General features: G+C 43.6%; 1 protein-coding gene across 2 annotated transcripts in view; it reads right to left on the bottom strand.

Annotated features, from left to right (window-relative positions):
• Positions 1-27380, bottom strand: part of SYNJ2BP (synaptojanin 2 binding protein) — a 95418-nt gene that overhangs the window by 35418 nt on the left and 32620 nt on the right. The window contains exon 1 of one of the 2 annotated variants that reach the window (XM_051620320.1): positions 22714-23235. The exons of the other annotated variant lie outside the window; for it this stretch is intronic. Within the exon in view, the coding sequence (XP_051476280.1) occupies positions 22714-22752 (39 nt within the window). The 5' untranslated portion in view covers positions 22753-23235. Of the gene's footprint in view, positions 1-22713; positions 23236-27380 lie in introns of those variants that run through there. 2 annotated transcript variants of the gene reach the window in all.

Raw genomic sequence — 27380 nt, 5'->3', positions numbered from 1 at the left:
GGATGTCAAACAAGAACTTAAGAAGCTCATATTCCCTGCTCTGCCATGGCCATACCACAGATTCACTTTGGACCAGGACAACACTTTCATCAGCCTGATATTACATTCAAACTCAAAACTGTGATCCTCCGAATTCTTCTTCAAATTCCCATTTACCCTAAAGTTTTTAACCCCATCCAGTATCATCCATCTGCATGGAAGACTCTCCCACTCCACTGCAGCTAAAACAGGTGGGCTTCATATGCAGATAACGAGAATCCCCAATAGACAAGGATCCCAACTCTCCTTTCCAACACTGACTGTTTGCTGCTGGAAGTCCATGTGGGCATAGGCCTCACCCTGGGGTTCCTGATGGCAACAATAGCACCTCATAGCCAGGTGTCAACCTACCTACAAGTGAACCTGAATCCCTACATAAAATTAAAGTAATGCTCCCCAGACCTCTTCTCCATGCAAGTGCTATGTAAGGCCAATATCCAGTCCAGCACTGACGTGTCATATAGCCATTTAAATTCTTGCTCCCTGTCTCATTCTCAGTCACCTGTCAAAAACAGTCATGCCTGTTCTGGAAGCCAACAGCAGCAGCAAAGAGTGAGGTGGGGTCTGTCCTAAAAAAATCTGCACTCCCTGCTGGCTTTGGTGTCACCTCACAGTGCCCATGATAGAGACTGGCCCTGTGCCATCAACAGTAGTTTGCTATTGGGAGAAAAAAAAATAATAATTAAAAAATCAATACTTATCTCTAAGCTTCTGAGAAGAGAATCTCTTCTCCAGCATGGATGGGGAAAACCCTTTCACAACATGAGCTGAGACTTTTTTTTCCTGGAGAAGTTCCAGGGGCCATGCCTGGCTGGCAGTGTGCCTAACCAGCTTAGCTTAGAAAAACACTGAGAAATACAGATTCCTTCAGCTAGTGACTTGTTCTTTTTTCCTTACAGTTCTTCATCCCGTCTTAGATAAAACTCTTAAAATATAGTGCCAATTTCACCTAGTGTCTCATCTCTCTGCATTGTCTTTTCCTTCAAGAAAACAGACATGGAAATGTTTTTGTCATAATCACACACTGTCTCTGCTGTTCCAGCACAATTACCAAAGAGGTGCATTGCAGTGATGTCTCCAGATTAGAATTTAAGGGATAAAACAAAAAGCAAATATAGCAAAGATAAAATGCTTTTGTGCCAAGGAGATTCACATACACCTTTCCCCACAAACCCAGTTTCTGCTGGTCTGAAGAAGATAATAAAAGAGTAGAGCAAGGATCATTTACTTGAGAAAGGAACTGTCTAAAGAATTGTATACCCTAGCTCAATACCAAATTGTGTTGTTGGAATAATTATCTTCTACAAAGCACAAAACTACTATAAAAATAATATTCAGGGAAGTTTAGAGAGAAACTAATTTATAATCCATGACCTAACATATTTTATGCTGAGTGATTTTAGCCCTGTTAAAAATGACTAAAGATACTCACCACTAATAGATTTAGAAATGAGTAATCATTTCTGATTGCCAGCATTTAGCTGTTGGATGCTGACAAATCGTTTAAAGGATACTTTTGCCTGCCCTGCCACCCCCTCCCCTCCCCCTGCCCCTGAAGATGCAACAGAATGATTAATATATGCAGCATGTCATGAGAGCTGGGAAAAAATTAAAAAGATGTGGGAGTATCTTAATGACTCTGATGTAATGTGCTCTACTCTGGTTTGTCTGGGACTACAGGGGATTTTTAAATTTATCTTTTGTTTTCCCTCCCCCCCCGACCAAGGATTCCCACTGTCTTTATTTAATGAACAGCATTGGACATGCAGCTCCAAAAATACCATTTAATAGCTGTTCTTACTGAAAGACAGGGTTGATGGTTAACAGCAGTGCCTGGCAACAAGTCATCAGCATTTAGTATTATGAAGATACTATTCTGGGTGAAAGCTGTTGCAGATTAAAAGTGATGTTTGTCTCTTCAAAGGGACAGCCTCTGTGCTTGCTTCTCCCAAGGGTCACACACACCCTTGCACAGGGAGGGGCACAAACATGCCAGTGCAGCTTCTTTGGAAAACACAAAATCTATCCTTTTGTACTTCATCTTGTCTCACCCTCTAAACAACACAGCACAGACGAGACCAGCATTGGAATACCATCCAGGCTGCCCTAAATATTTCACTTCTTCTGGGCACAGTAATAATTTTAAACTTGTGCTAAAGCAAAACTTCTATTCTAGTCCACTGTGTGTTGCATGCATCCAACAACAGACCTGAAACGACCCCAGTGATTCAGCCAACTGGTTTCTTCATGGACATGCATCTTAAAGTGTCTCTACATCTGAAATGCACACAGTAAGATGAGGAAGAGGGAAGATAAGGGAACTTCAGTAAGATCAAGAAAGAGAATTTGCCTTAGGAAGCAGGTTTCACTGGGAATTTTCCTTCCCCTTCCTACCTCCATTTTTATTTATTTCTATAAAAATACACTAGATACTGCAACTGTATCTTGGCTTTTACATATTTTAGAGACAAGAGAAACAGCTGTATATTTGTACCACAGTATGCAAATGGTATTGTCTGCCAGAGCCCTCAGAGACCTGCCAAAAAATTCTCCTGCATGCAGAGTAGACATTGAATCTGAACTATGGCCAGGCTGATGTAGGAGAAAGAGGTAAGCACTGTAAATGCCTCATCTAGTTCAGAACATCCTCTAGTATCAAAGACATCTGCTCTCAAATTAAACTATCCCCCTGGTTTGGCCCTTTGAAGAACCTTCTAGATGTCCAGGTACCTATTGTAGGAAAATAAGGCCTTATTCAGCCCTATCTGGCCTAATACCTTTCTCAAAAGCAGTTTGTAGCTCATTTCTAGGGATGAAGAAACACATTCCAAACACTCCAAGTATACCCCCATTTTGTTTAGTCCCAAAAAGAAGACCCCATGCTCTTAATAAGAGGACAGTATACACATAAGTCATATTCCATACTCACCCCAAAATGCTCCCCAGAGAGCCAGAGACCCAAAACCCCACCACACCCATTCCAAAGCAATTGACAGTGCAGGAGAACAAGAGTAGAGCTCCATGCAATTAGGCCCAGCTTACAAATGGACATAATTCCTACAGGAGATGAAGGGTATGGTAGAACAGTGTAACTCTGGGGATCTCTTTTCCCTGGAGTTGCTCTTCTTTAAGTTCACTCATGCAAGCTGGGGAACACAAATGGTCATAAACCTATAAATTAAGCTAATTATCCTGCAGACCAAGAGAAAAGAAAGATTTATATTCCTATATATCAGGAAAGTATCTGGACACTCCAGGAAAGAAAGTCATGCAAGGGATGCATCACACAAGTGATGAATGGATAGGTCTGAGACCATTCAGTCTCCACTCCATATATCTGCCTTCTCCCGAGTTAGATGGATGCATGCAAGAGGTAAACAGATTCATCAAACAAATAAGATCAGCATCCCAGCCTGAGATATATTTCATCTTATGTGAAACATTTCTTTGCTCTATGAAGTATGAATTTGGTAGCACCCGTGTAATTCATTTTATTGCGCGTTCCTTTAACACCTCAAAAATCTTGCTCAGCCTCTCCTCCTGGCAGAGACCAAAAAGAGATTAGAAAAAAAATACTTCATACAGGAAACAAAATTGCATGCAACCTATCAGATGTAGATGAGATAATCTCTTCAGAGCCAGAACTCTCCCTCTTGTTCCCATTTATACAGCGTCTTAATGAAACATGGTGGAATCCCAGCTCATGGCTGGTGCTCATAGTTGGTATCACAAACAATTCATTAACAGCAAGATAAGGCACACATCTGCATTCTGTAAACAGAAGAGCATTACCTTGTTCCACAGGAGAACACAGAGAAAACTTGCACAAAAAGGGACATATTTGCTCATGCCTCACATGTACAAACATAAATACAGTCTGTGTGTATAAAACAATGTCTTAGAGAAGAGCAGCATTTTAACTCTGTGTGGTTTACATGAGGTGTCCTGCTAGTGCTAAACAAACATGCCCAAGAGAGTGTACAAAGCCAACCATGGATAGACTGATGATCAGCCTCCTTCCACGTACACTGTTTTAGTAATCAAGCCTAGAAACAGACCTGGTATGGCACCAAAAGTGCAACAACATAGATTTGTCCTTGGCAAGTCTCCTTAGGGGAACAATTTTATCCTAACCATCCTCCACCAGAACATTGTCACTTGCCCAGTAGTGCTGCTGAATCTCTAGAAATGCCTATGCTTTCTGTGGCAACAGTTAGCCTGCTCAGAGAGCAGCATCCTACAGAAAGAGGCACATTTCTTAACTCTCTCCCAGCTTATTTTATCCTCCAAGGTGTATTTGTACATGGTGAGCATGAGAGTAAATACACAGCTTAGTTTACTACCCTTCCACAGCAGCAGCTTCGAGGTAACCAAGCATGAAAAAAGTTCTGGATAGAGAAACACTACCCACCAATGCATCTTCTTCCTCTCTTTCAAAACATGCCACACACTGACATTAACTTCATTTCTATCTTGTGTAATCTTGTAGCCATTGGTGCTACCTCACTTGATCAGTAATAACATTGGTGTTTGGGGACTGGTGTTTGCCAATACCTTCTTCGCTTTCCCTTCCAACTCCATCCTAGCAAGGCACAGGCACTTTTTCGTCTGTTTGATCAGATTGTGATACATAACGGATGTGAGCAAGACCAGCCTGATGCTGAATTGCTCTGCTGGTGCCAGTTCTAAAGAAAAACACTTCCTCTGAGAGAAAGAATACTGACTCAGCAGAGAAACAGGACAAGATTTACATGTTTCATGTCACAAACGAGGCTTTGGAAGGTGGTTGAAGAAAACAGGAATCAGTCTTGAGTTTTAAAGGCTCTAGAGCACCAAGCTTTTGGAAATACCCAAATGCTTCTTTTCTCTGGAGTGTGGAACTGCTTGACATTGTAGCACTCCAAGCTCAGCTCAAGTGCATTCACATAAAATATTTAGACAACATGAACCCATTAATTAGGGGTGGGAAAACCCCATGGTATCTAGCACAGAATATTGCAGACAGAGTTCTCTTCCTAATCATTCCTCATTCAAATTGTCTCAGGACTCTGTGCTTTCTAAAGCAGATGAAAACATTGACACTTTTAGCTTCTTGATAGGCCTAAAAAAGATAAGGATAGCCTCTCCAGTGACATTTAGCTATTTTTTCAGTCCTTCCTCCAACATGTCAGAAAAGAAGTCTGTAGGGCCAAGTGAAAGCAGAGCTGTAAAAGAAGAACTCAGACCCAACACTGCTGTTGCAGAGAAAATAAATTACATCTTTACATCAGACCTTTCTTGTTTCCACCAGAAGAAAACTGGTGAGATCCCCGTGCCTGAATCTCCCACTTTTTATTTTTGTAGAAGGAGTAGGAAGAGAGAAAAAATCAGAAGAGGCTCTGTGTAAAGTTGACTTGGATGAGTGTATGATACAGACAGACAGAATCAGCCCTGGCAGATCCCAGAGCAGAACAACATGTACCCAAGAGTAACAGAGGAATCACAGTGACAGAACAGCTGAATTACTAATGATTGTGGGCAGCCTCTCATGTAAAATGTCTCTGACCTGATCACTGGAAGGTAATGACTGTAATGCCAATCTTCAAACACAGGTCCATATGAGAGTAGTGGCATTACAATCTGCAAGCCTGGCATCCTGACTGGACTAATTAGTATAAGTTATAACAAAAGACAAAAATAATGGAAAATAAATATTATATTTTGGGTAAGGGTGAACATGATTTCTTCAAGGGGAGGACCTGTGACACCCACCTCTTGGTTTTCTTCAGAAAAATCAGTGATCTCTTTGACAAAGCTAACTTCTTTTAAAAATGGGTTTGACTGCATACTTCAGAAAATGTCTTTAGGACGTAACTAGTCCTGAGAAATAGGGTTCTACAGGTAGTATGAAAAAATTACATAGGAACTGACCATTCTATCAGATATCAAAGTTATCAAAAAGGAGTCATTTAAATAAAAATTAAAACCAACCAGCCAAACAATGACTTAGATTTTTACCACTAGGTAGTAGATCTGCGAGCTCCCTGGCAAAGGATGTTGATACACCAGGTTATGTTTGCTCAAGAGAATCAGATGGAAGTCAGAGCCATTATGAATTAGTAATGAGACAGAGGTCAAGCTCTCAGAAGCCCCAGAGCTGAAAATGTTTGGAAGCTGTGAAAGCATCAGAATGGAAAGGTCACATAGCTCGTGCTGCTCAGTCTCTAATAGTGGCCACAAAGCAGGCACTGAGGGAAGAATAATAATATTGGACTAGATGGACCCTTAGTATGAGCCTGTTAGGCCAGCCTTAGGTGTATGTGTTCTGTGTGAATAAGAATGAAAATATTGAAAGGAAGCCTTAGAAATGAGTTCTCTCATCATTGCACAGTGATTAAGAGGGGCGGGGGGGGGGGGCAGGGAAATAACAGAGAGATTTTATTTCCCAGAAGAGAGGGAGAGATAAAGAGAGGACCTGTTTCAAATACCCATCTGAAAGACTCTGGGCAAGCCTCATGAACCATTGGAAGAGAATCTGCCTCACACTTTGATAGGCAGGATGCAGTTTAAGCAAAGGTTTTGAGATTACATTGTAATTGCCCAATTAACCCTTGCATGCAAAAGGGATTCTCTTGCATTTATCCACATCCAGCAGGGCAGAAACCCAAAGCTTTCTGCTGGCTGTGGATTTGCTCTTCCAATTCATTAGGATTAATTTCTTCACCACCCACACAACTCTCTGAATCTCTTCCTCCCCTCCCTGCCCCATTGCCACCTGTCAAAGTTATAAAGATGATTGGTGCTTCTTAAAAGCAGCACAGAACATCTTTATCCATCTATTTACTGACAGAAGCATTTTTCAGCCCCTATTTGCTACACTAGTTCTTGCCAAAAGCCTGCAGTCAACCTGTCCCCAGAGCATGTATGTGCATGCAGTGTTTAACCACATCACCTCCTGTAATCCTTGCATGTAATGCAACTGTGTTCCTATTCCCCCCCGCAACTTTCTAGTTGCATTTATTTTGACAAGTCCCAAGTAAAGCACAAAAATATTTTCAAATCTACTAGTCATTAAATTAAATTATACCCTGTGTAAACTGCCCAGTATAAAGACTTCAGGCTAACCCAGAGCAGCTGTTTTACTTTCTAAAGCAGAGGATAAATCTTGGTAGATTAACATACATGCAATCCTGTGGTTGAGTCATTGGGCAGAATTAGGACTGACTGTTTCTCCTTACCTCTTTCTTGTACAGAGTCACAGGAAACTAGCATGGGGAGGGGGGCATTAGTCCTTCCTGTGTTGGCTCATCCACCCATATTTACAAAGTGACATCTTTTCAGAAAGCCTCTTGAATTGAACTGCCAGAGCTGCTCTGTAGTTTCTTCATAGGAAGAACTACCTCTGATTCCATTGGTGTCACAATAAAACATGAAACCCTAGGGGTCATCTTCCAAATTTGAAATCATGATAGCAACAGAAACCCTGGATTTTCATTTTAAGAAGACTAAGCACTGCAAAAGTGCTTCTGACCCACACTTCCCTCCAGTGCTGGAAGCTACCTGAACTCCATCAAAGCAGAGCACAAATAAACTGGGAAGCTTCAATAAAACACTTTGCTTTGAAACTTCTACCACAGTCCTTTAAAAACAAATCAGAGCATTTTCAACAGCTACAGCTGGAGAAGAGCAGGAACAGTCTCACAAACATAACTCCACATCAAATCCTAAGAGATGGGGCAGAAATGAGGCACCTAACCATAGAATACCTCAAGTTGGAAAGGACCCATAAGGATCATTGAGTCCAACTCCCTTCTCCTTGCCAGACTACCTAAAATTGTATTGTATTACTAAGAGTGTCATCCAGATGCTCCTTGAATTCTGACAGGCTTGCTGCTGTGACCACTTCCCTAGGGAGCTTGTGCCAGTGATCAAACATCCTCTCAGTCAATAACTTTTTCCTAATGTCCAATCTGACCTTCCCCTGATGCAGCTTCATTCCATTTCTTTATGTCCTAGAATCAGATGAGTCAGCCTCTCTGAATGCCAGTGCCTCGGCTGCAGAATGGGAATACCAGCCTTTTCCTTCTCCAGAGAAATACTAGGAAGTACACTAGAGAAGACTGAGAAAGAATCATGCATTGGGGTGGAAAAGGCTAAGCAGAGCTCTTGGGTACCCGCCTGTTCTAGCCCCTGCAATGGCAGCACAACACAAAGATACTCCAATTTGCTTTCAACTTGCAAGTACCACCAGCAGGCTCCAGAGCTCAGAACTGCACAGTGGAAGCTAATGTATGCTGGTGTGAAGCACAGCACACAGCCTCTTGCTGCTGCCTTGTTTTCTTACCCACCGTTTCTGCATCCTTGATCCCTTGAACAATACCCACCAGGCTGCAATATGTATGTCTGCAACTTGCACGCTGGCATCTTGAGTTGCTCAGGCTTCCTGGGAGAATTAAATTCATATCAAACTGAGCACTGTCTTTCCCTCCCCCTTACTCCACTCTGCCCTTGCTTTTCTACACACAAAAGTAAAAAAGCTTTCTTTGAATCACATTTCAGCTGTCACAAAGCTGGTAGTTTCCTTCTAAGAAGACTGGGTGCTAATGAGAGAAATAGCAGCTGCCTCTTTACTTAATCAGCTGAATGTGGTCAAAGGGCAGTAAAAGCCAAGGCCAGGAGCAGGTGTGGGGGTAGTGAATGCAGAACCTCCCTAGGCTGCCTCTGGTGGGCAAGGGAGGGGGGCCACCACCTCCTTCCTGATGGACAGGGAGGCCAGGGACAGCTGTGAGGCAGCAGGAGTGAGGCTGCAACAGGGCACATGATCCCTGGGGCACAGGTCAGGCAGGTGCTGCCAGCAGATGCAGGGCTGCTGTCCCTCTGTCCACTGCCCAGAAACCCTGCTGCTGCCTCTGTTCCTACAGGAGCTACACCAACCCAGGCAGTTACATCTCAAATGCCAAAAAAATGCTTAGGGTTTTTACCTTGCATGCATCCCACAAGCATTTCCCCCATCCTCATAAGAGCACTCTTTCCCTTCTTACAGGTGAGACAACCCAAGGCTAAAAGATTGAAGGGACTTGCTAGAACTGCCACTGAGGTGGAAACTAAGACTAAAGCTTTGGTATTTCTCTTTCTCAACATCCAGTGCTTTACATGAAATGAAGGTCTGGCTGTTCTCGGCGAGGGTCCGAGGACATGCTTTGTTGGCAGCATTACACAATCTATTTAGAGCTTTTTGATTCTCACATGTTCAAAGCACTTGTACTTTTCACAAAACATTGTGGTGTCATTGAACACAATGTTACGTTTGAACTGAGGGGAGGAAAAAACCATCTCCATCTATTATTACATGTAAATAAGAGCTGGTCTTCTGCACTCATTTGTCTTAGTAGAGAATGAAATAAGAGTGACCTTGACCCTAGCTGTGCCAATTAATGATGATCTATCATCAATTTACTGAGACAAAAATGCATCCTGTCAAATCCATCCATTTATTGGATGCATGAAGGCATCCTGGGAGGAGAACACAGAAGTACCTGATGACCTAACAATCTCATAGGCACATGAAAGAGCACAGTTTAAGTCATGTGAATGGGTGCATTTACCTGCATCACCAAAGACTTCCCACAGAAGGATTTTAAATGGTGGCAGGGAAGTGTAATAGTGCCTCCAGTCGTCAGCTTCAGCAACTAATGAGAAACATGCTCTTGCTGGAGAGAGCCTTCAGGGTACTCCAGAAAACTTTTGCAAAGGGCACAGAAGCTGGCAGTGTTTAGTGAGAGTTACCACTGGAACAAGTGCCAGCTGCAGACTTTTCAAGATAGTTTAGTGAAGGTATGTTGTGCCACATAGCTACAGAGACTTTGGGACCTTTATTTTTATTTGGGTGATTCTAAGAGAAAGGCATTATTTAAAATGCTCCTTCTGCAGACAGGCAGAAGGAAGCAAACTTTTTCCTTGTAAAAGCTGCCCTATAGATGAGTGGAAAGTAGCCAAGATTTTAGTTTGGTTTCAGATCTGCTTCAAGGTGTGTTATGAAAACTAAACCAGAAATAAAGTGCTGCTGCCATTCGATTGTCAACTAGAAGGAGCTGGGTTCAGGTTCTCATGTCTGAATACTCCCAATGGCAAGAAATGCAAGAAGTACAGCACCAGAGCTGTTTCAGGACCCATGATACAACTTAACTTTCTCTCCTGGTTTCCCAGTTCACATATGTATTGCCCCTGCTAGCACCAGGTCATCTGGCATGGGACTCAGATGAGGTAACTATCACTTCTGAGTTTCTGAGTGCTTAAGTTCTTTGACAGAACAACTTTACAAATAACGAGCGGCATGGCACTAAAACATTCACGACTTGACTGATAAACAATTCTCCATGCTTCATGGGCACTTCAGATGCTTGAAAGAAGGCAGACTGCGATGATTAATAATTAATTGGCTGGAGACACTGTCAGTCCAAGGAGAGATGTCTCCCATCTGCAAGCTCTGGGAGCTGAGGCTGCACTCTGCAGAAGGGAGGGAGAGAAGGTGGTAGGGCAAGAAGGTGACAAGGTTGGTGTGCCCTTGGAAACCAGCAGCCTTTCTGAGACACTTCACCTTTTGTCCCCCAACACAGAAGAAAGTATTATTCTGCACTTCTCCAGGTGGCTTTCACTACCCTAGCCACCAGGGAACCAGAGCAGCAATGATCCCTGCCAATTCCTAGTGACAGCTTGTATAAATGAGATGCATCATTAGAAGCTACAGTCATGTATTTAATAGGCTTTAACATCAGCTTTAATGAGACACCTCTGAGACCTCAAGAGAGGTAAAAGTCAGCTGGAAACATGCATCAAAGTCCTGTGGGTATGAGAAATAGAATTCAAGTTCAGAGGTACCAAGTACTTGATTTTTAAGCACCTGATGTGTTAGAGACTATAAAATTTTCTTTACACTAACTTCAAAATCTCCATCTGCATTGATTTGTTTGATCCAGCAACAGCTTTAACAGTAACAAGATTATCCAAAACAGCAGCTGCAATAGATGCTGAACTGCACATCTCAGAGTAATTACACATTACAAAGGGAATCCCTGAAGCATTTCAATAACATGCCATATTACAAGCAGCACTTAAAAAGCCATAGATGGACGTTTGAGCCTCCTAGCCTAACTTTACTGCACAGACGGATTTTGAATCTAGGATGTCATGTTTACTCCAGCTTGCTTCCTTCTTCCTTGACTTCCTCTCAGAAGTAGAGGGTGTTTTAAAGAGTGTTGAAAAAATCCAAGTTCTGGTTGGCTCTGTGGGGTTGAAGACTGAAAGGGAGCAGTGTAAGGAGTCTCACCTTCCCCACCCCCCTTTTCTCTTGTCTCCTGATACAGCTCTTGGATGAAGTGTTCCCTCCCATTAGCTCTGCCTGAATACAAGGAACAGAAGAGTACACTCCATAGTCAGGGTGATGTGTGACCAATCCAATTAACAAGGTGTTGGGACAAATGCCTTTCTGTCCTCCCTTGACCCAAAGGGGTGTCCTGCCTGCTTGCCTGGCTTTGCCAAGGCCTCTGGCTACCATGATGCAGAGCATTTCCTGCCAGCAGTGTCCTGCCCAAGGGAGGAGATAGAATGTGGCCCAAACAATAAAACCAAGTGAAATTTGCAAAGATCAATGTGGTTTGTGTTCATTTATCCTTCCAGAGGCTTTTTCTCAGCAGAAGTCACAGATCTCTTTTGCTTATATTATGAGACCCATAGGGAAAAAGAAGGATTTGTAGTACTTAATTTCTTCTGGCCCAAGAATACCTGAGCTTGAAATGGACCCATTTAGTTTGCACCTCTCTCTCTGAACTGTTTATTTTTGGCTTACACTGGAATTAATCAGTTTTGTTTCAGTTCAGTACAACTCATTCCTCAATGCATTGGCCCTCAATATTCTCACAGTAGCAAGAACAAGAGGCACAATGCTCCAGCAGCAGAAAATAGAAGAGGTTTGTTCCACATCCCAAAGAACTGCCAAAGAGAAGATAGCCAGCTGCCTTGGATAACAAGCAGCCATAAAATTAAAGTGAACAATGAATGTTAGAACTGGAGACAGATGGTGGGTGGCTTTCAGCTTGGGACACGCATTTTAACTCTAGCCTCTGCAGATTTGGAACCCTCCAGCACTGCCTTCCCATCTTTCCAAAATGCCTCCATGACAGGGGAACTCAAAAGATGCAGTAGCCTGAGTATTTGTAGTGCTGGGACAGACTCATAGAAGTGGCTGGACAAGCAATTGACTCTCCCTGTTAGGCAGCCAGTTACGGAGGAAAGTGCAGAAGAGATCCTCTCAGGGCAATGAAGCCTGACAAGTTGTCCAAAAATGCCCTGAATGGAAACAAAGCAATAAGAGGAGGGAAGAGCAAGGTTGGCCTCTACTTACCAGGAGGAGCAAGTGCTTTCTGCTTGTACCTGCCAACCAGGAGTCCAGACATTTGACCAGGAGGGTACAGACCAACTTTCTAACCGTCTCAGCCTGGCAGAGGGGATTTGGCTCTCCACCTGCCTCAGAGAAAAGCAACCCAGTCACCCTCTCATAATGTATCTGGAGTTAGGCCTTCTTAGTCCTTCGTGGTGAAGCACTTTTCTTTCACAAAAAGTAAATAAAAGATTCCTTTCATATAAAATCAGTGGGCCAGAGAACAAGTGTGAGTAACACTATATCCTGGCTCCAGCCTGGACACCTTCCTGGAACAGCTAGAATCCACTGGAAACATCCTGTCTTCTGCCACGTGAATCTTTCAAACACAAACTAAATGTTTTGATACGAGAGACACAGAACAACCGAACCCAGAGTTTCCTGCTGTCTGTGTCTTTGGCAAACCTGCATGAAGGGACAGCTGAGTTCTAGTCCCTCAAGGATTTTAACCAGGGCTCTGTCACTCCAGATGCATCAGCACACTAGAGGATAGAAGTCAAATGCAGAACTACTACTGATTCTTCCCCAGCACATAAGGACCACTCATATCAGAACGTCTGGGCATGTCATGCCATCTCAAATGCCCTACAATATCCAACACATCTCTACAAAGTTGATAGCTATGAAACAGGATCCATGAGGGAAGAGACTCTGGACCTTTCCTGAGAGGAAGCCAGAGGTCAGATGATATCCTAACATGGCCTGTGATGTCTGTGCTTAAGCAGCTGAATGGAGCCTTTCATTTCCTAGAGAAGTGATTTGCTAGGAAAGCACCTCAGCACTGCCTGAGAGTACCTACAACCCAGGCCACTACTTATGCAACTGGAAGAAGCCTGCTGAGGCTCTTGCCCCAGATACCACCCAAGACTGTAGTTTCATGACAGAAGTAATGACTTTTCAGGTTAGACCATGCTTAACCTCTTGGTCCTCTCTTTCTGTCACTTCTCACATTCACCAGACTAATCCAGAGCTGGGGGAAATGCCAAATACAGGGCAATTATAACATCACCTGCTCCAAGTAGTCCCAAACAGAGCAAGATACATAGATGAGCCAAGAACAGATGTCTAGAAGAACAACATGTACCTAGGGAAAACTAACCTATGGCAGAGCCTATAATTCACTCTAGAAGGTAACACTGGGTTCCTCATGTACTCTAAACCCCGAGGCAGCATCAGGAAGATTGTTTTCTTGCCTAAGTATTCCCTATAAATCAGTCACTAGCAGAAGATTTTGAAAAGAACAGCAAAGGGGTTCATACTTTGTGGGTTTCAGTAAGACTGCATGGAAAGCACAGTAACAGATTCCATGGTTGAAGGTTCAGCAAACCATGTTCTCACCAGAGTTTACGCTGTGCCAGGCCCTCCATCTCCCAGAGATGTGGATCTATCAGTAGTCACATGGCTTTCGACCCATGTGTTGACCTACATGATGAAGGCACTTACTAAACAGGCTGAAATTATTTCAGTATTCCTAGCATCTGACACTTGCTTCTGTAGATTAGCATTCCTACCTATTAGAGAACATTTTTAACCCACAGCACTTCTTCTTCTCTTATCTTTGCTTTTCCAGACAGCTTAACATTCAATGCTGAAAAAACAAGTAACAAATTAAACCAACTTTCCACTCTTAGGACACAGCCTCATATTTTGCTCTGAGATGAGAAGTCTCACAGATTCATGTGCTGATTAGATAAAGCTCTGACATAAGGAGATAGCTACTTTCACTCTTCGAGATGCTTCACACTCAAGAAAATCCAGTGTTTACCTAGAATGGTATAAAACATATTTTCTTTCCTAACAGTTTGAGTCCATTTGCTAGAGAAAGAATCATCAGACATGTTAATTTTGCTTCTTTTCTTCTCCAGCAGAAGTACAATTTTATGTATTGATTGATCTCTGCTTCCCTCTCTCCCCAGCTTCAGCCACATTATCTTGGCATGATGACACCAAGAGAGACTGAAACAAACAGAACATTAGAATAAGGGCAACCCAGGTCACTAACATAGCTTTCAGCCCTAGGACACCCATTTAAATGCACTCTATTGCACTAATGCACAACTATACACCTGCCCATCACCACACTTAGAAATGGATCTAACAGCTGTTCCAACTTGGTACCTCCGTTTCCATCACTAGTGCTCAGCCCTCAGCAGCAGAAGCTCCCACCACATGCATACCGGGTCCCTGTGGTCTGCCTCAGCAGAAAGCTGGATGACCAGCTGAGCCCTGACACCAGAGCAGCTCAACCCACAAGCCAGGGATGAGGTACAAAAGGCAAAAGGGTCTATTTTGCTACCGCCAGAGTACATTTACTCGGTGGGAGAGTGACAGTCTCCAGTACTGTCAATACATCAACTTTCACCAATACTAAGAGGGTTGGGGTTTTTTTGTTTTAAAAAACAGCCAAGTGACTTTAGGATCATAAGCCAGAGGTTAAATCTTGCTGACAGAAGTGTCATGTTCTAAAAGGAGCCTGCCTTGCTGTTTGGGGAAACCCCAAAAAGTATCAGAAAATTCACTAGAAACCAGCTTCCATGTGGTTTCAAGAGGAAACAATAATTTCTCTCAGAGTTGCTCAGAGACAGGCCAGGGGATTGTGATTTGCCCATAGATGGGGTTAAAGGACAGCTTCCAATAGCAGCAGAAGTTAGTTGTATCCCTAGGTTAAAGCTGACCTGACCTTGAGCCCCTGGGCTTACACCTGAAATCCTGCCCATAAGACTCCTGACTCCACAAGAGGTCAGGCTGCCTTGAAATGAGTACTTTAGAGATGCTACCTCAGATTGTCACCTGCAGGAACCAACTCAAGAGCACTGATGTGAGAACTGAGCTACTGACAGGACCCGTGAAGCTTTGCTCCAGAAGCAGAGTTCACACAACTTTAACACCATGTTAGCTTCCCTACGTTCTCCTTGCTTCTAAGACTTCCTTACCTTTGCTGATGTAAAGGAGAGCATGTTGTGGAGCAGTATTCCTAGCACATGCATGTCTAACAGAAAAGAAAACTTCTGTGTTGCCCTGGATAAGTCAGTTCAAATCTGGGCAACAGAATGCTGGTTCGGTGAGCTTGCTGATGGGATGGGTGCCCTAGCTGGAGATAGCAATGCTCTGTGTACAGTCAAGGGACAGCTCTTAAAGCATCTCATGCATAAGCATAGAGTAGTCAGGTAAAGAACTGCAGTGCTGGAGAAGACCAACAGTAGCATGGACAGGTAGCCAGACTGTCACACTGACAACATCAAAACAGACTGCTCCTCTGATGACATATCTCCAGGCTGTGGCTAAGACAACAAGAATACATTTATTATGCATAAATGGGCACGCTTAATCACTGGACTTGCTAACCCAGACCACACCACTTACTCTTTAGCTTCTTAGTTCCTTTAGATCACACGCCATGTTTCAATTCCTTCTTCTTGAAGGACTCAGCTGCAACTCAGTGTACTCACTTTTTTATCTTTCCTTCCTCCAACTGATTTCCTCTCTCCAATGATACAAGAGAGAAGGGATGTCTAGTTGTTTTGCATCATTTTCTCACAGACTTGAACCAGGTACTGGCTACAACACAGTGCTTTGCAGCACCAAACTTCTTGTTTTCCCTCTGCTCCCAGGTTCAAGCAGGGCAAGGCAGCAAACCTACTCTATGACTGGCCTGCCTGAGGTCAGCCTGTTGTCACTCAAATTAAATTGATGCAGTCTAGGAGGAAAACAGAAACAAAGCCTAGTCTTCCTTACCTGCACACACTGTCAGGCTGCTTGACCAGAGTTATTTGAAAAACTATCATGTCCTGCTATTATATTTGCCACAACACCTTTTATTTTAATTACTATTTTTATTTTTTTAACGTCAAGAACATTTGCATTGGGAAATGTTGCATCCAAGACAAGTGAAGCAGTCTGAATGGCCTTCTCTTACCTTGGACTCAGGACTCTGCTGACATCCAGGGAGAGCAGCTTTCTCTGTCTCCTCTCTCAATCACAGCAGTGGTTGATCTGGTCTCCCTGGCCTCTAACCAAGAGTCTTTCCAGAGGGATTTTGGGCCCATAATAACGAATATCATAGTATAACATTACTGTTACAGTAACTGCAGCATTACTATACCTGACTGGTTGTAAACCCCAGACCTATTGTGCAGCATAAGTGTAGCTGAACAGTTGAAACTCAGTTCTACAAAGATACTAGCACAGGAGACCAGTCAGAAGCTCCAGGAAGCTACAGAGAACAAGCATCTGAGGTCTACCTTATCCCTCGCAGCACCACCTATGACTACCACTCTGTTTGACCACTCTTAGAAACAAAGACAGTTTAGCACTTACGAAGGCCACATTACAACACTGTGGGGAAACCCACAACTTGACAACAGGCACCTGCCACCTCACCCTTCTGTTTTGATACCCAGTAAGCTATACTTGATATGGTTTGAACACATCATTAGAAGGTTCTGGATTAATGAAGAGTCAGTGATAAAGTAAAACCCCAAGACCAAAATCAACCCCTGTTCCTTCAGCAATTTAAGTATTTACCTTTGATCTCACCCCCACAACAAGCCTGTGAGGAAGGTAAGAGAACCTAGATCTTCCTTAGGTAGGGCTTATTCACAGAGGGAATTATAAGAATGATACACCTATGAAACCCTTTGAAGAGCATGGTAAACTTTTGAGTGAACAATGTGTTTTAGAGAAATGAAATTATTCAGATTTGGCAAATAGCTTTGGCCAGAGATGATTGGCAAATATTTTATGGAAGAATCAAAACATTTCATTTAATGTGTTTTAAAAAGTGGTGGTTTTGCTTCAGAACAATATATATATATATATGTATATTTATATATATATTTATATATATATCAGGAGTTGCCAGAATTTAATTAAAATCTCCCAAAGGCAGTATTTCACATTTTACTCTCCATTTGTTAAATACACTCAGTTTGACCAAGATATGAGGGAGAAAAAGGAAAGAAGAGATCCTAGTGACTCTATCACTTAACCTTTCAGGACCACAAGGTCCTCTATTGACTTTCAGCATCTCTTCACCTCATCACAGCAAGAAACTTCACAGCTTTTTACCTACTTGATGAAGAAGGCCCCTTGCTTTCCAAGGGGCTTATTGGAGTACCAAATAGAGTGAAGTAATGCTGCACTTCTCCACACATAGCAGCTCACAAACAGCTAATGAGTAGTGCAGAGACAGGACCACCACCTGCAATAGGATTTCTCACTCTTCTGAGTAAGCTGAGAGCATCTGAGAACTCTACTAACAGTAATCACAAACATGTTGACATTTTTCTGAGTGACAAGACTTAGTCTTTTCTCCAGAGAGGTAATAAAATGTTCCATGATCTAGTCAGTGCTTAAAAGAATCACTTCACAGAATTAAGTGTTCTGCTTGCAATCCTGTTGCTGCTTCTAAAATAGATTCAAAGGCTCCTCATATACTGAAGCTGGAGGCACAAAGCACCTCTATTCCTTCATTCCCAAAGCATTTAACTAGAGTGGCCATGAGGCTCACACTCTCTTTTTCACTTGCATAGGAAGCCAAAGAGGGATGCTAGGATGGTCATTCTGTGCTGGTTTTCAATGGTAAACACAGGTGATCACCTCCAAATCACATGTGAGCAATGGATGTTAAAGATGAAAATCATAGAGCTGGAAAGAGTAAAAGGAACAGTAATTCCCACCTCCATAATACTGTTTTGTTTAAGAAGCTGGCTTAAAGCACTTAAAGTTTATGCATTAATTCTGTGGCCATACAGACCCTCCAGCTTTATGCTGTTCCTCACAGGTAGCTGGTGTGTCCTCTTCATGCAGGGAATCTCTCACAATCCTTTTTTTTCAGAACACATAAAGAAAACGCAACTTTCACCCTGTCCCAGGTTTTGCTGCAGAGTCCCACATACAGGTTCCCACACCATAACTACTTGTCCAAAAATGCTCCCTTCCTCCCTCCTGGGACTGACAGAAAAGCCAGAATGCTTCTTGCAATTTCTCCTTCATGACCTAGCACCCTCCTGCCAGGCCTCAGGCCCTGGACCCAGCTCTATATAGAAGCAACTGTAAGTTGATAAACACTTGTAGAGACAGATGGAAACAACCTCATCAGAGCTCTTCTCTCCACCTAAGTTATTCACAGGCTGTCATCATCTTCCTATGGCCTCTTCTGGGAGACCACCAGCTGATAGGCTACACAGAGCATGGACAATGTCTCCTGATGGTACAACTTTCTCTCTTTTCTCTCACAGGGGAAGATAAATTCACAACAAACCCTTACGGTTTATAACACCACCTTCCTCCTTTTTCCCACCCCAGAAAGGTTGCCCTCTGTACAGATGCAACCTCCCAGGATGTTCTGCTCCATAGCACCAATAAAAATCAGGAGTGAAATTAATATTCTTTAAATTCTAAGAAACCACATACATAACTATAAACTTCTACATCCTCAGCCCAAAAAGCCATCCCTACTTCAATGCAGGCTGCTTACTGTAATATCACAAACACAAAACAGGGGCAAAAATGCTATTTTGTTTGGTTTTCTGTTAAGGTCACTTGGATGATTCACTTTGTGGTGTGATGGAGAAATCAAATCAATGACACCATCAGAATCAGTGAAGCAAGAGAGACCCTGGTCAGTCACCTGCAGGCCAGCCTTTGCCCTGGCCAGTCAGCCGTTGGCCTTCAGCCATTCAGCTGGCAAATGATAGATATTATATAAAGAACTGAAAGAATATGAGAGGAGCATTTTAAATTATTACTGTTTGGCTACCTCTCTGAAATCGGAAGTCACAGGGGAAAATCTCAGAGCTAGTGCATCTACAATGACCTGAATCTTATTTCCCTCTCATTAATTGGAATGGAAATTCAGGACAACCATATCTGTAAGAGAAGAGGGACAGCAGTGATATGAATATCTTTGCTTTTAAATTGATAGCATGAATGTGCTAAGCAATAGGCTTAAAACATTATGAGAGCCCCCAACTTGAATCTCCGCCAAGTTAACTATTTTTAGTGGAATGTGTTTAGCTTGCTTGTTAAAGATTTAAACCTAGGCAATAATTGCAGTTACTCTTCTGTCTGATTTAAGTAGGCAACATTAATAAACGCACAGTGATTAAGTCAATTATTCCAAAACTACCCACAAAGACTTCAAGCTATGAGGAAACAGGATGATGTCCTGGCTGAAGAAAGTCAACTCTGTGATCTATCTAAAGTCTGATGCACGACAGACAGATTATTAAGGCAGAGTGGAGGGAAGAGAGATGCAGGTTATGACATGGAATTTGATTTATCCCTCTGAAGGCAAAGTGACAACTGACTGACCAGGGCAACTCCGTCATAGATTTTATAGATCCAGTTATTTCATGCAGATCTCTGAACAGCTGTGGGCTTAGAGTAAGTCCATGTGAGAGCTGGATTTGGATTAGAAAAGAGATTTCATCCATGATCAAACACATGATCCATGTTGTTATTCTGTATTCACACTTACATCTTAAATCAGAGCTCAGAATCCTGCACATTCACTCTTTAAAATGTCCTGGTTGAGCAGCTAAGTTCCCCTCCCTTGTCTGTTTTGTCAGTGTACAAGTGAGAGCAAGCTATTTAGCAACAGATACAAGAGGATATAATCACCCTGTGTGCTGGGGGTGAGGGAAATTGCTTTTGATTATGATATTCTGAACACTTGGAATACCCAGGGACTTTTGCTCAGTTCTTCTATGCTGAACGAAATAAATCGACAAATGGACCTATCTGCTTCAGCCATTTGTGTAAAACACCTCATTAAATTGAAGCATTCTTTCTTAAAGAAGCCTGGTACATATCCAATGGGTAAAAGGATAAATGGTTATAATCTTTGAATACATAAGACTGCACAGAGTGGGTATTTCATAGCTACATAAAGCCCATAATTGAACTTCTGCCCTAGGGGTAAGTTTCCTGCAGTGTAAGTGCTTCCAGATGCCACACAGGGGTCATGCTCCTTGTCAGGAAAGCAGAGCTTTACATCCAGTTAATTGTTATCCCCAGCTGTCTTTTTTTTCTTTTTCTTCTTTTTTTTTTTTTTTTTTTTTTTGTTCATTGAGATCAGTTTTCCAACAGTCATTCAAGCAAATGTGCTCATTTCCCAGTTCCCCCGCAATTCCCCACCACAGTGTAACGAAGTGTGGATTTTGCATGGCTACATTCCAGACCCCACAGTGTTAAAATCATAGCAGCAATGGAAAAAGCATGTAGCCTCAATAATCATAACATAGGACTTCAACTAGAGGTGACTCAGTGGTAGTCAAACAGATGCTATATGAAAATAGAACTGTTCCTAGTCACAGAGCATTAACTTGTGGTTAACTATGGAGTCAGTGCTCACACCAGAAGGTTTTCATGGCTTGCTAAGCAACAAAAAATACAGTCCGAATTAAACTGATGACCTCAATTAAGTTTACTGCATCTGGGTGTCCATCTCAGAACACAGGAAACATGAACAACAAGTCCCTTCTCCCACAATTCCCTTGGGCTTCATCTTTGGTGTCAATCACATGAAAAAGAGGCAAAGACCACATCTATCCAGTATTTGGATCTCTTCGGTTCAGTAGAAAATTATTCACTGATTTGGGACAGTTCAACAGTGGCTGAGAAAGTTCAGACCACAGCCTGCTGCAGGACAAACAGAAATATTGCAAGGAAGACAGTGCATACAGTAAAAGGACAACACAACCCCTTTATCTTCCTCAAAGTATTAATGAGAAACTCTTTTGTGTGCATGTGCAATGCTAGTCCCCTCCACTACCTACCACCTACTTGGGTTACCAGACCTGTTGGTTGAATTCAGGCCGCCAAGGAAATGACCATTAAACACTCAAGACCAAAGTCCGGGCAAAAAATTTTCACCAACTTGCTCCATTTTACAAATAATAGATCTGGAATAGGCAGCTTCAAGCCATCATTATTGTGCTTTTCAGACTGTCCTTCAATACAGATACAAGCTGCCTAAATAGCCCTTACCACTCCCTCTTTCCTCAGAAAACAACCCAGCTCTTTTATTCAACAGAAGATCACTTAATCATTGTGATAAGAAGAGGTTTGACATTTACAACAACCCACTCTTAGTCTCTTTGGTGTCTATTCTCTGGATTCCCCCAACAGGGAAACCTACACTGTTCTGTGGGCTTCCTGTGTAAAGTTGTCACTGTCTGATCATAAACAGCAAATATATGTCATAATCCTAAATTCTGGAGCTAGACATTCAGCGTTCACTCAGCACCTGGGCCTCATATGGTTATATTTTCCTCAGCAAAGTTCACTAAATTTTTGGAAGATCTCAAAACTTCTTGCTTTTTTTTTTGGTTTGGGGTGGGGTTTTTTTGCTTTTTTTTTGCTTTTTTTTTTTTTTAAATCACTTGTTCATAAACAAAAAATGGAGGGGAATTACATCATCACAAAAAATGCTCCTCACCTCAACATGCCTCTCCTAAGCTTTCACTGGACCAGAAAGAAAACAAGTTGTGCCAAGCCTTCTTCTCTTTGGAAGCTTACGCCAAGGCTGGGTGGATGTGGACCTTCTCATTTGTTAGCACAGGTAATTCTCACTCACATTCCCCCTTGCAAGAGGATGGCAAGGAAAGCCACTTGCCACACTGTGAACTTTCAGGAAACACTGTCAAGCAGCATGTCCCTGTGCTTCTCCCTTTGCTGTAATTTCACCAGTTCAGACAATTTTTTACTCCTGTTCTTGCAAATAACCTTCAGATAAAACTATTAACTACAGTCTTATACATGTGAGGAATGGATCCAGACTATTAGATCAGAAACCCTGTCCTTACTGAAATTCTACAGTTTTTCTCTTCCCTGGATGAATTCCCAAATCCCTCCCCACAACCTAGCAGTTCTTGCTCACTCAAAATTAAGTGGCAATTAGCTCCAACAAAGACAGGGGTGATCACATCTGCTTCCTTAACTGGGACACTGGGAATTAAAAAGTCTTCCCATCACCCAGTGTTTCAGTGCTCCTGAAAGATCCTGCAGAACATTGGGTACATCTTTACCTGTAATCTGGCCCAATATACTAAATACTTCAAAGAAAAACGTTGGGGTCAGCATCACCTCTGACAGGCAGAACATGACATACTTGGATGAAGAGTTTGTGGGGGCAGGGATCAGCCTCTCTGGGGATCTGTGCCTAGCTCCTCTTCATACAGTGCCTGCCTCCAAGCACCAACTCCCACCCAGCCTCACTGCCCACGGTGCCCCAGTCAGGACTGTTTCATACTCACCATGTCATAAACATTCAGAATCACTGGTTCATTTGCCATTGTTGATTGCAGTAGAAGCTGGATTAAAACCTTTCAGTCCCTGCCAGATGTGTGTTGCTGGCCCCCGGGTATGCTTTTACCCTGAGACAGATAGAAGGAAATGCCTCATCCTACAGTCTCCAAAGGAAGAAGTGTGGAGGGAGGAGGAAAGGAGGGAATTCTTTCAGTTGGGGGGGGATAAAGTTGGTTGCAGGGAGGCAGGAAGGCTTGGGCTGGGTTTGCTGGTTGTATAGGGTTTGTTTTACCCCTCCGCAGTGCAAGAGATCTGAGGTTACTTTCTAACCCTGTAGGGCACCTCAGGGTCTGTAGACTCATTCACCACTGTAACCAGGCACCGTCCAAGCTTGCAAAAATCCCGATCCACAGAAGACAGACTCCCAGCGCTGCGATCAGCTCTTTTCTAGCTCCGTGAGAGAGGCGGATGGTAGCGTGTGTGTGTGTAATCTTTCGGCGTCCTTCCCGGCGGAGCGGCGTGCTGCTACATCAGCGAGCGGCCAGCGCTCGGCAGCGAGCCGGGGCACCGGGGCACCGCGGCGCGGGGCGGCCCCGGAGCCGGGCAAGGATGTCCCGCCCGGCCCGGCCCGGCCCAGGAGCTGTCCGCGGTGCTGGAGCGGTCCCGCCGGAGCTGTCCGCGGTGCCGGAGCGGTCCCGCCGGGAGCTGTCCGCGGTGCTGGAGCGGTCCCGCCGGAGCTGTCCGCGGTGCTGGGGCCCGCGCTCAGGCGCTGCAGGGAGGGCTCTCCGGCCGTGGCAGGACATGGCGAAGAGGATGAGCCAGAGGGGCTCCAGCGCGGGGCTCGGCAGCGGGAGGAGGAAGAGGCAGTGGCTGGCTGCCCCTCCGGGGGAGGGGGGATGCTGCAACCCCCATCCTGCCCACAAACCTGGCGTCGGCGCCCAAGTTAGTGGACAGTTCTCCGCGGGAGACAGCGCGGGATTACCCGGCGCCGGGGCTGGAGGGAGGAAGATGCCGAGCAGGCGATGCTTTCAGGCACGGTGCAGAGCCCGGACTGGCCACCCCCAGCTATGCGTGCTCTGCTTTCCACCAGAATCAGTCCTTATTTCAGGATCAGCACGTCCCAAGTGGGGTAGCCCCTACTGACTGACAGCCGGGGAGACCTACCCCGTCCTCTGCTGGCTGGATGCAACTCTGCATGGCACAGGGTGGGAGGGCGGGGAAGGCACTAAGCGACTGGACAGGGTGAGCAGTTTCCCTCCTGGCACAGTCTGGAGTTTCTTCTGTCCTGGAGCTACTTTACACTCGTGTTAGGCCCGGGCCGCTCTGCAATGTCTTGCCAACAAACACTCCCCTCTAACCTGGATGTGAGAGTCAATTATAAAATCCACTGCGGTAAATTCATCTTCCTTTTGCTCCTCCTCTGTCTTTAAAGGGAGGGCAGGGCCTGTGATGGTGCTGGGAAAGGGTGCAGCTGAGTGGAGGAAGGGAGCTCCTGCACTCAAGAGATTTGCAGAGGTGTGGGAATTAACCACGCTGGCCTTAAACACTCAGACACTGCATAAGCTTTCTGGAGCAGTGCGGGGAGTGGGAGGGGAGAAAAAAGGAAAAAAAAAAAAAGGCAAGGATGACCTCATCTGAGCTGGAGGCGTTTCTGAGGCTCTCTGCCAGCTCACAGCCAACCAGATCTGAATGAAAATTGCAAGGAGCTCGTTACATCAGCAAAGCCCAGCATGCCCCAGCCTTCCCCGATACTGTCTTCAGCTGCATGGGAAGCATCCCATCTGGGAGAAGGGCTCACCTCCCTTTGTCTGGAGCAGAAGGACAAGACCATAGAGCAGCAGGCTTGTAAATGACTTGTTAGACAGCATGAAGGAAAGTGAGTGCACATCCTGCATAGCCAAATGTCAACCTGAAAAAGTCAGACATAAAACTTTTCCTCCAGCCAGTGCCAAAAGAGAACCAGAATTGCTTTGCCCTAACAGTATGCATTTGCATTTTGAAAGAGCAAAGCCACAGCTCAGACCTGGGCATGACAGAATAAGAATACGATGTGGCAGGGACTCCAACGCAGTAATTTCATCCAGGCTAGTCATTCCATGGGTGGGCTAGGCAATTCCACACACACAGGCCCCCCCCGCAGCCAACTCCTGTTAATGCCATTACCCATTACTGCTGGGTCAGCAGCCTGGGCCTGCAGAAGCAGTTTGTGCAGGTGGGAAAAGGTGCCACCACCTCCTCCTCCCTACCATCTCAGAGTCCAGATACTGCTCAGAGAACAGACTGAGCCCCCATCATAATTTTGAAGATTGAAACAATTAAAAACTCCCTCTGCAAGGCACTAAGCACCATCATTCATGCCGTAGTTTTAAAACAAAATTCCCACTGAACCCCACAGAGCTCCTGAGGAACTGTCAAAATACCCTGAGACTGTCACTTCTGGGTATGTGTCCTGCTCTGATGATGTTTTAAGAAGACTTAAAAGGAGAGGGAATAGCTGATATTAGATCAACTGATGTAACTGGAAAAGAAAAGCACCACAGAAGCTCTTCCCACACTTGCCCACATGCTTACTTGCTCAATTAACTCCAATCTCTTTTGTGCCCAGAGTTCACTAAAATAAATTAAGAGACTTAAACCAGATACACTTTCCAGGGACAGATATCTATAAATACCTAGGATTTGGGAAAGGTGATATGCAACCACAAACTTAGATATTTGTACTGTAAATATTTCTAAAATAAACAGCTAGGGGGTGATTATAAGGTATACATTAGGGAGAAAATTCCACTTCTAAACTTTAGAAATAGAAGAAGGAAAAAAGTTAAAACCAAATGCTTGTCTTTAAACTTATCTTCTTACTTTACAGACAGAAGCCAGTCCAAATGTGCATTTGTTATTTAAAGGACTTTAGCTGTAGGAGAGTCAGTAAATGTCACTTGCACATTAAGACCTGGATTCACTCCCCCTAAGCTGAAACATAACTGCAAGAGCTAAATTACAAATGTCATTGCTCCACGCTCCCTTTCCTTCCCCTTCATGGAATGAAGTTGTTCCACATGGTGACTTAGCCTCATCAATGTTCCAGTGATCCTCTGAAAGTTCCTTATTCTACCCCATTCTATATTAGGCAACTTATTCTAACTCTAGATAGAAGGGATCAGTCTGAATACAAATGTCCTAATATCAATATAAGATTTTTAACAGTTATGTTAACCCTTTACAAGACTTGGTTTGCTTTGGGCTGTGTTGAAGTGTTTCACCAACAGATCAGGCTGATACCAGCCAAGAAATTAAACTGTTCTATTTCAGGTGTGTTAGTACAATCCTGCAGGTAGCCCCACTGCCAAATGGAACCAGAGTCCAAGTCTTGCCCTTGCCATTACAATCTAAATGGATTGCAAACACAAAGGAAAAGGGAGATTTTTCTTACTGCTGGTTAGAGCAGCTGGAACTAGAGCTTTGGGATCTGTTTTGAATTCTTCTTTTAACCACTTATGCTACTTTTAGGACCTTGCAAAAACACGTTTTTCCTGTACCTTATGCCTAAAGCTAGACAAACCTTCATTCACATTTAAGCAGCCTGTTGCAAGGTCTGATTTTCTCAGATTCTTCACATCTCTAGCAGTTCCTGCAAAGGGATTCATACTCATGTTTAACTGTGGTCATCCACACTTACCATTCATGGCATAAGAGGTGAAGTGAAAAAGGTTAAAAGGAAAAAAAATGCCATAATCCAATATGGATTAGAAAGCTAATAATTGGGTAAAACCCATAGTAATTACCTGGTACATTGACCAAGGCAGTAGCTGAGAGTTTCAGCCACCTCCTCCAGGTCTCAGTCACAGAAGTGGCAGTGCTGGGCACTATAAACAGCGCTGTGACATTCCACTGGGGACAAGAACAAAAGAACAGCAGTGCAAGAGAAAACTAATGGAGGTATTAGAGATGGTGGTCATATCTTAGGGTCTGTTGCTATTCAGGAATTCTAGTTTAAATTAACACCTTTCCTTATTTTACCCTCATGCACTTTCAAAGGCTCCTTAGCAACCCAGCAGACAATGGGGCTTTCAAGCATGTTCCCAGAGGGCTGCCTGGTTCAGACTTCAAGACACGTAATGGTCTTGCCTCCACATCAGGTACACTACCTCTGGCATGGCCATTATACTTTTTGACAACTTGTAATTTTGGACTGTATATAGTGCTTTTGCCCACATCAAGTTGTCATTATTATCCCATTCTCAGTACATTACCCAAGACTACCTTTTTAAAGGAAGCATAAAATGGCCTTTTAAAAACTAGAACATATTTTTTCAGATCCCTCAGAATGGTGGAGGGCATTTGAGAACATAAGAGATTTGCATTGCCTTTCCTCCATCTACAACAATAAGTCATCTCCTGGGTAGGTGCTGGAGCAGCTTTATTCCTGGAACCTGATGATCTTTAAGGTCCCTTCCAACCATAACCAGTCTATGATTCTACAAATGTTGCAGGAAGCATTTTGATTGAAAGAGTTTTCTCACTTGTACAAAAGACATTTGCACATACCAAGTAGCTGACTGATTCTGGACTAACTTGAATATAGGATATAAGAAAAGCAGCACAGAATACCATCAATGGCAGAGGGCTTGTGCTTTTCCCTCAGTAAGGCAAGATGTGAAACGTTTAACTTCAGATT

This window comes from Apus apus, chromosome 5, assembly GCF_020740795.1.
Source record: "Apus apus isolate bApuApu2 chromosome 5, bApuApu2.pri.cur, whole genome shotgun sequence".
Classification (NCBI taxonomy): Eukaryota; Metazoa; Chordata; class Aves; order Apodiformes; family Apodidae; genus Apus; species Apus apus.
The sequence above is the reverse complement of the archived record's forward strand: the minus strand, read 5'-3'. Positions and strand labels throughout refer to the sequence as shown.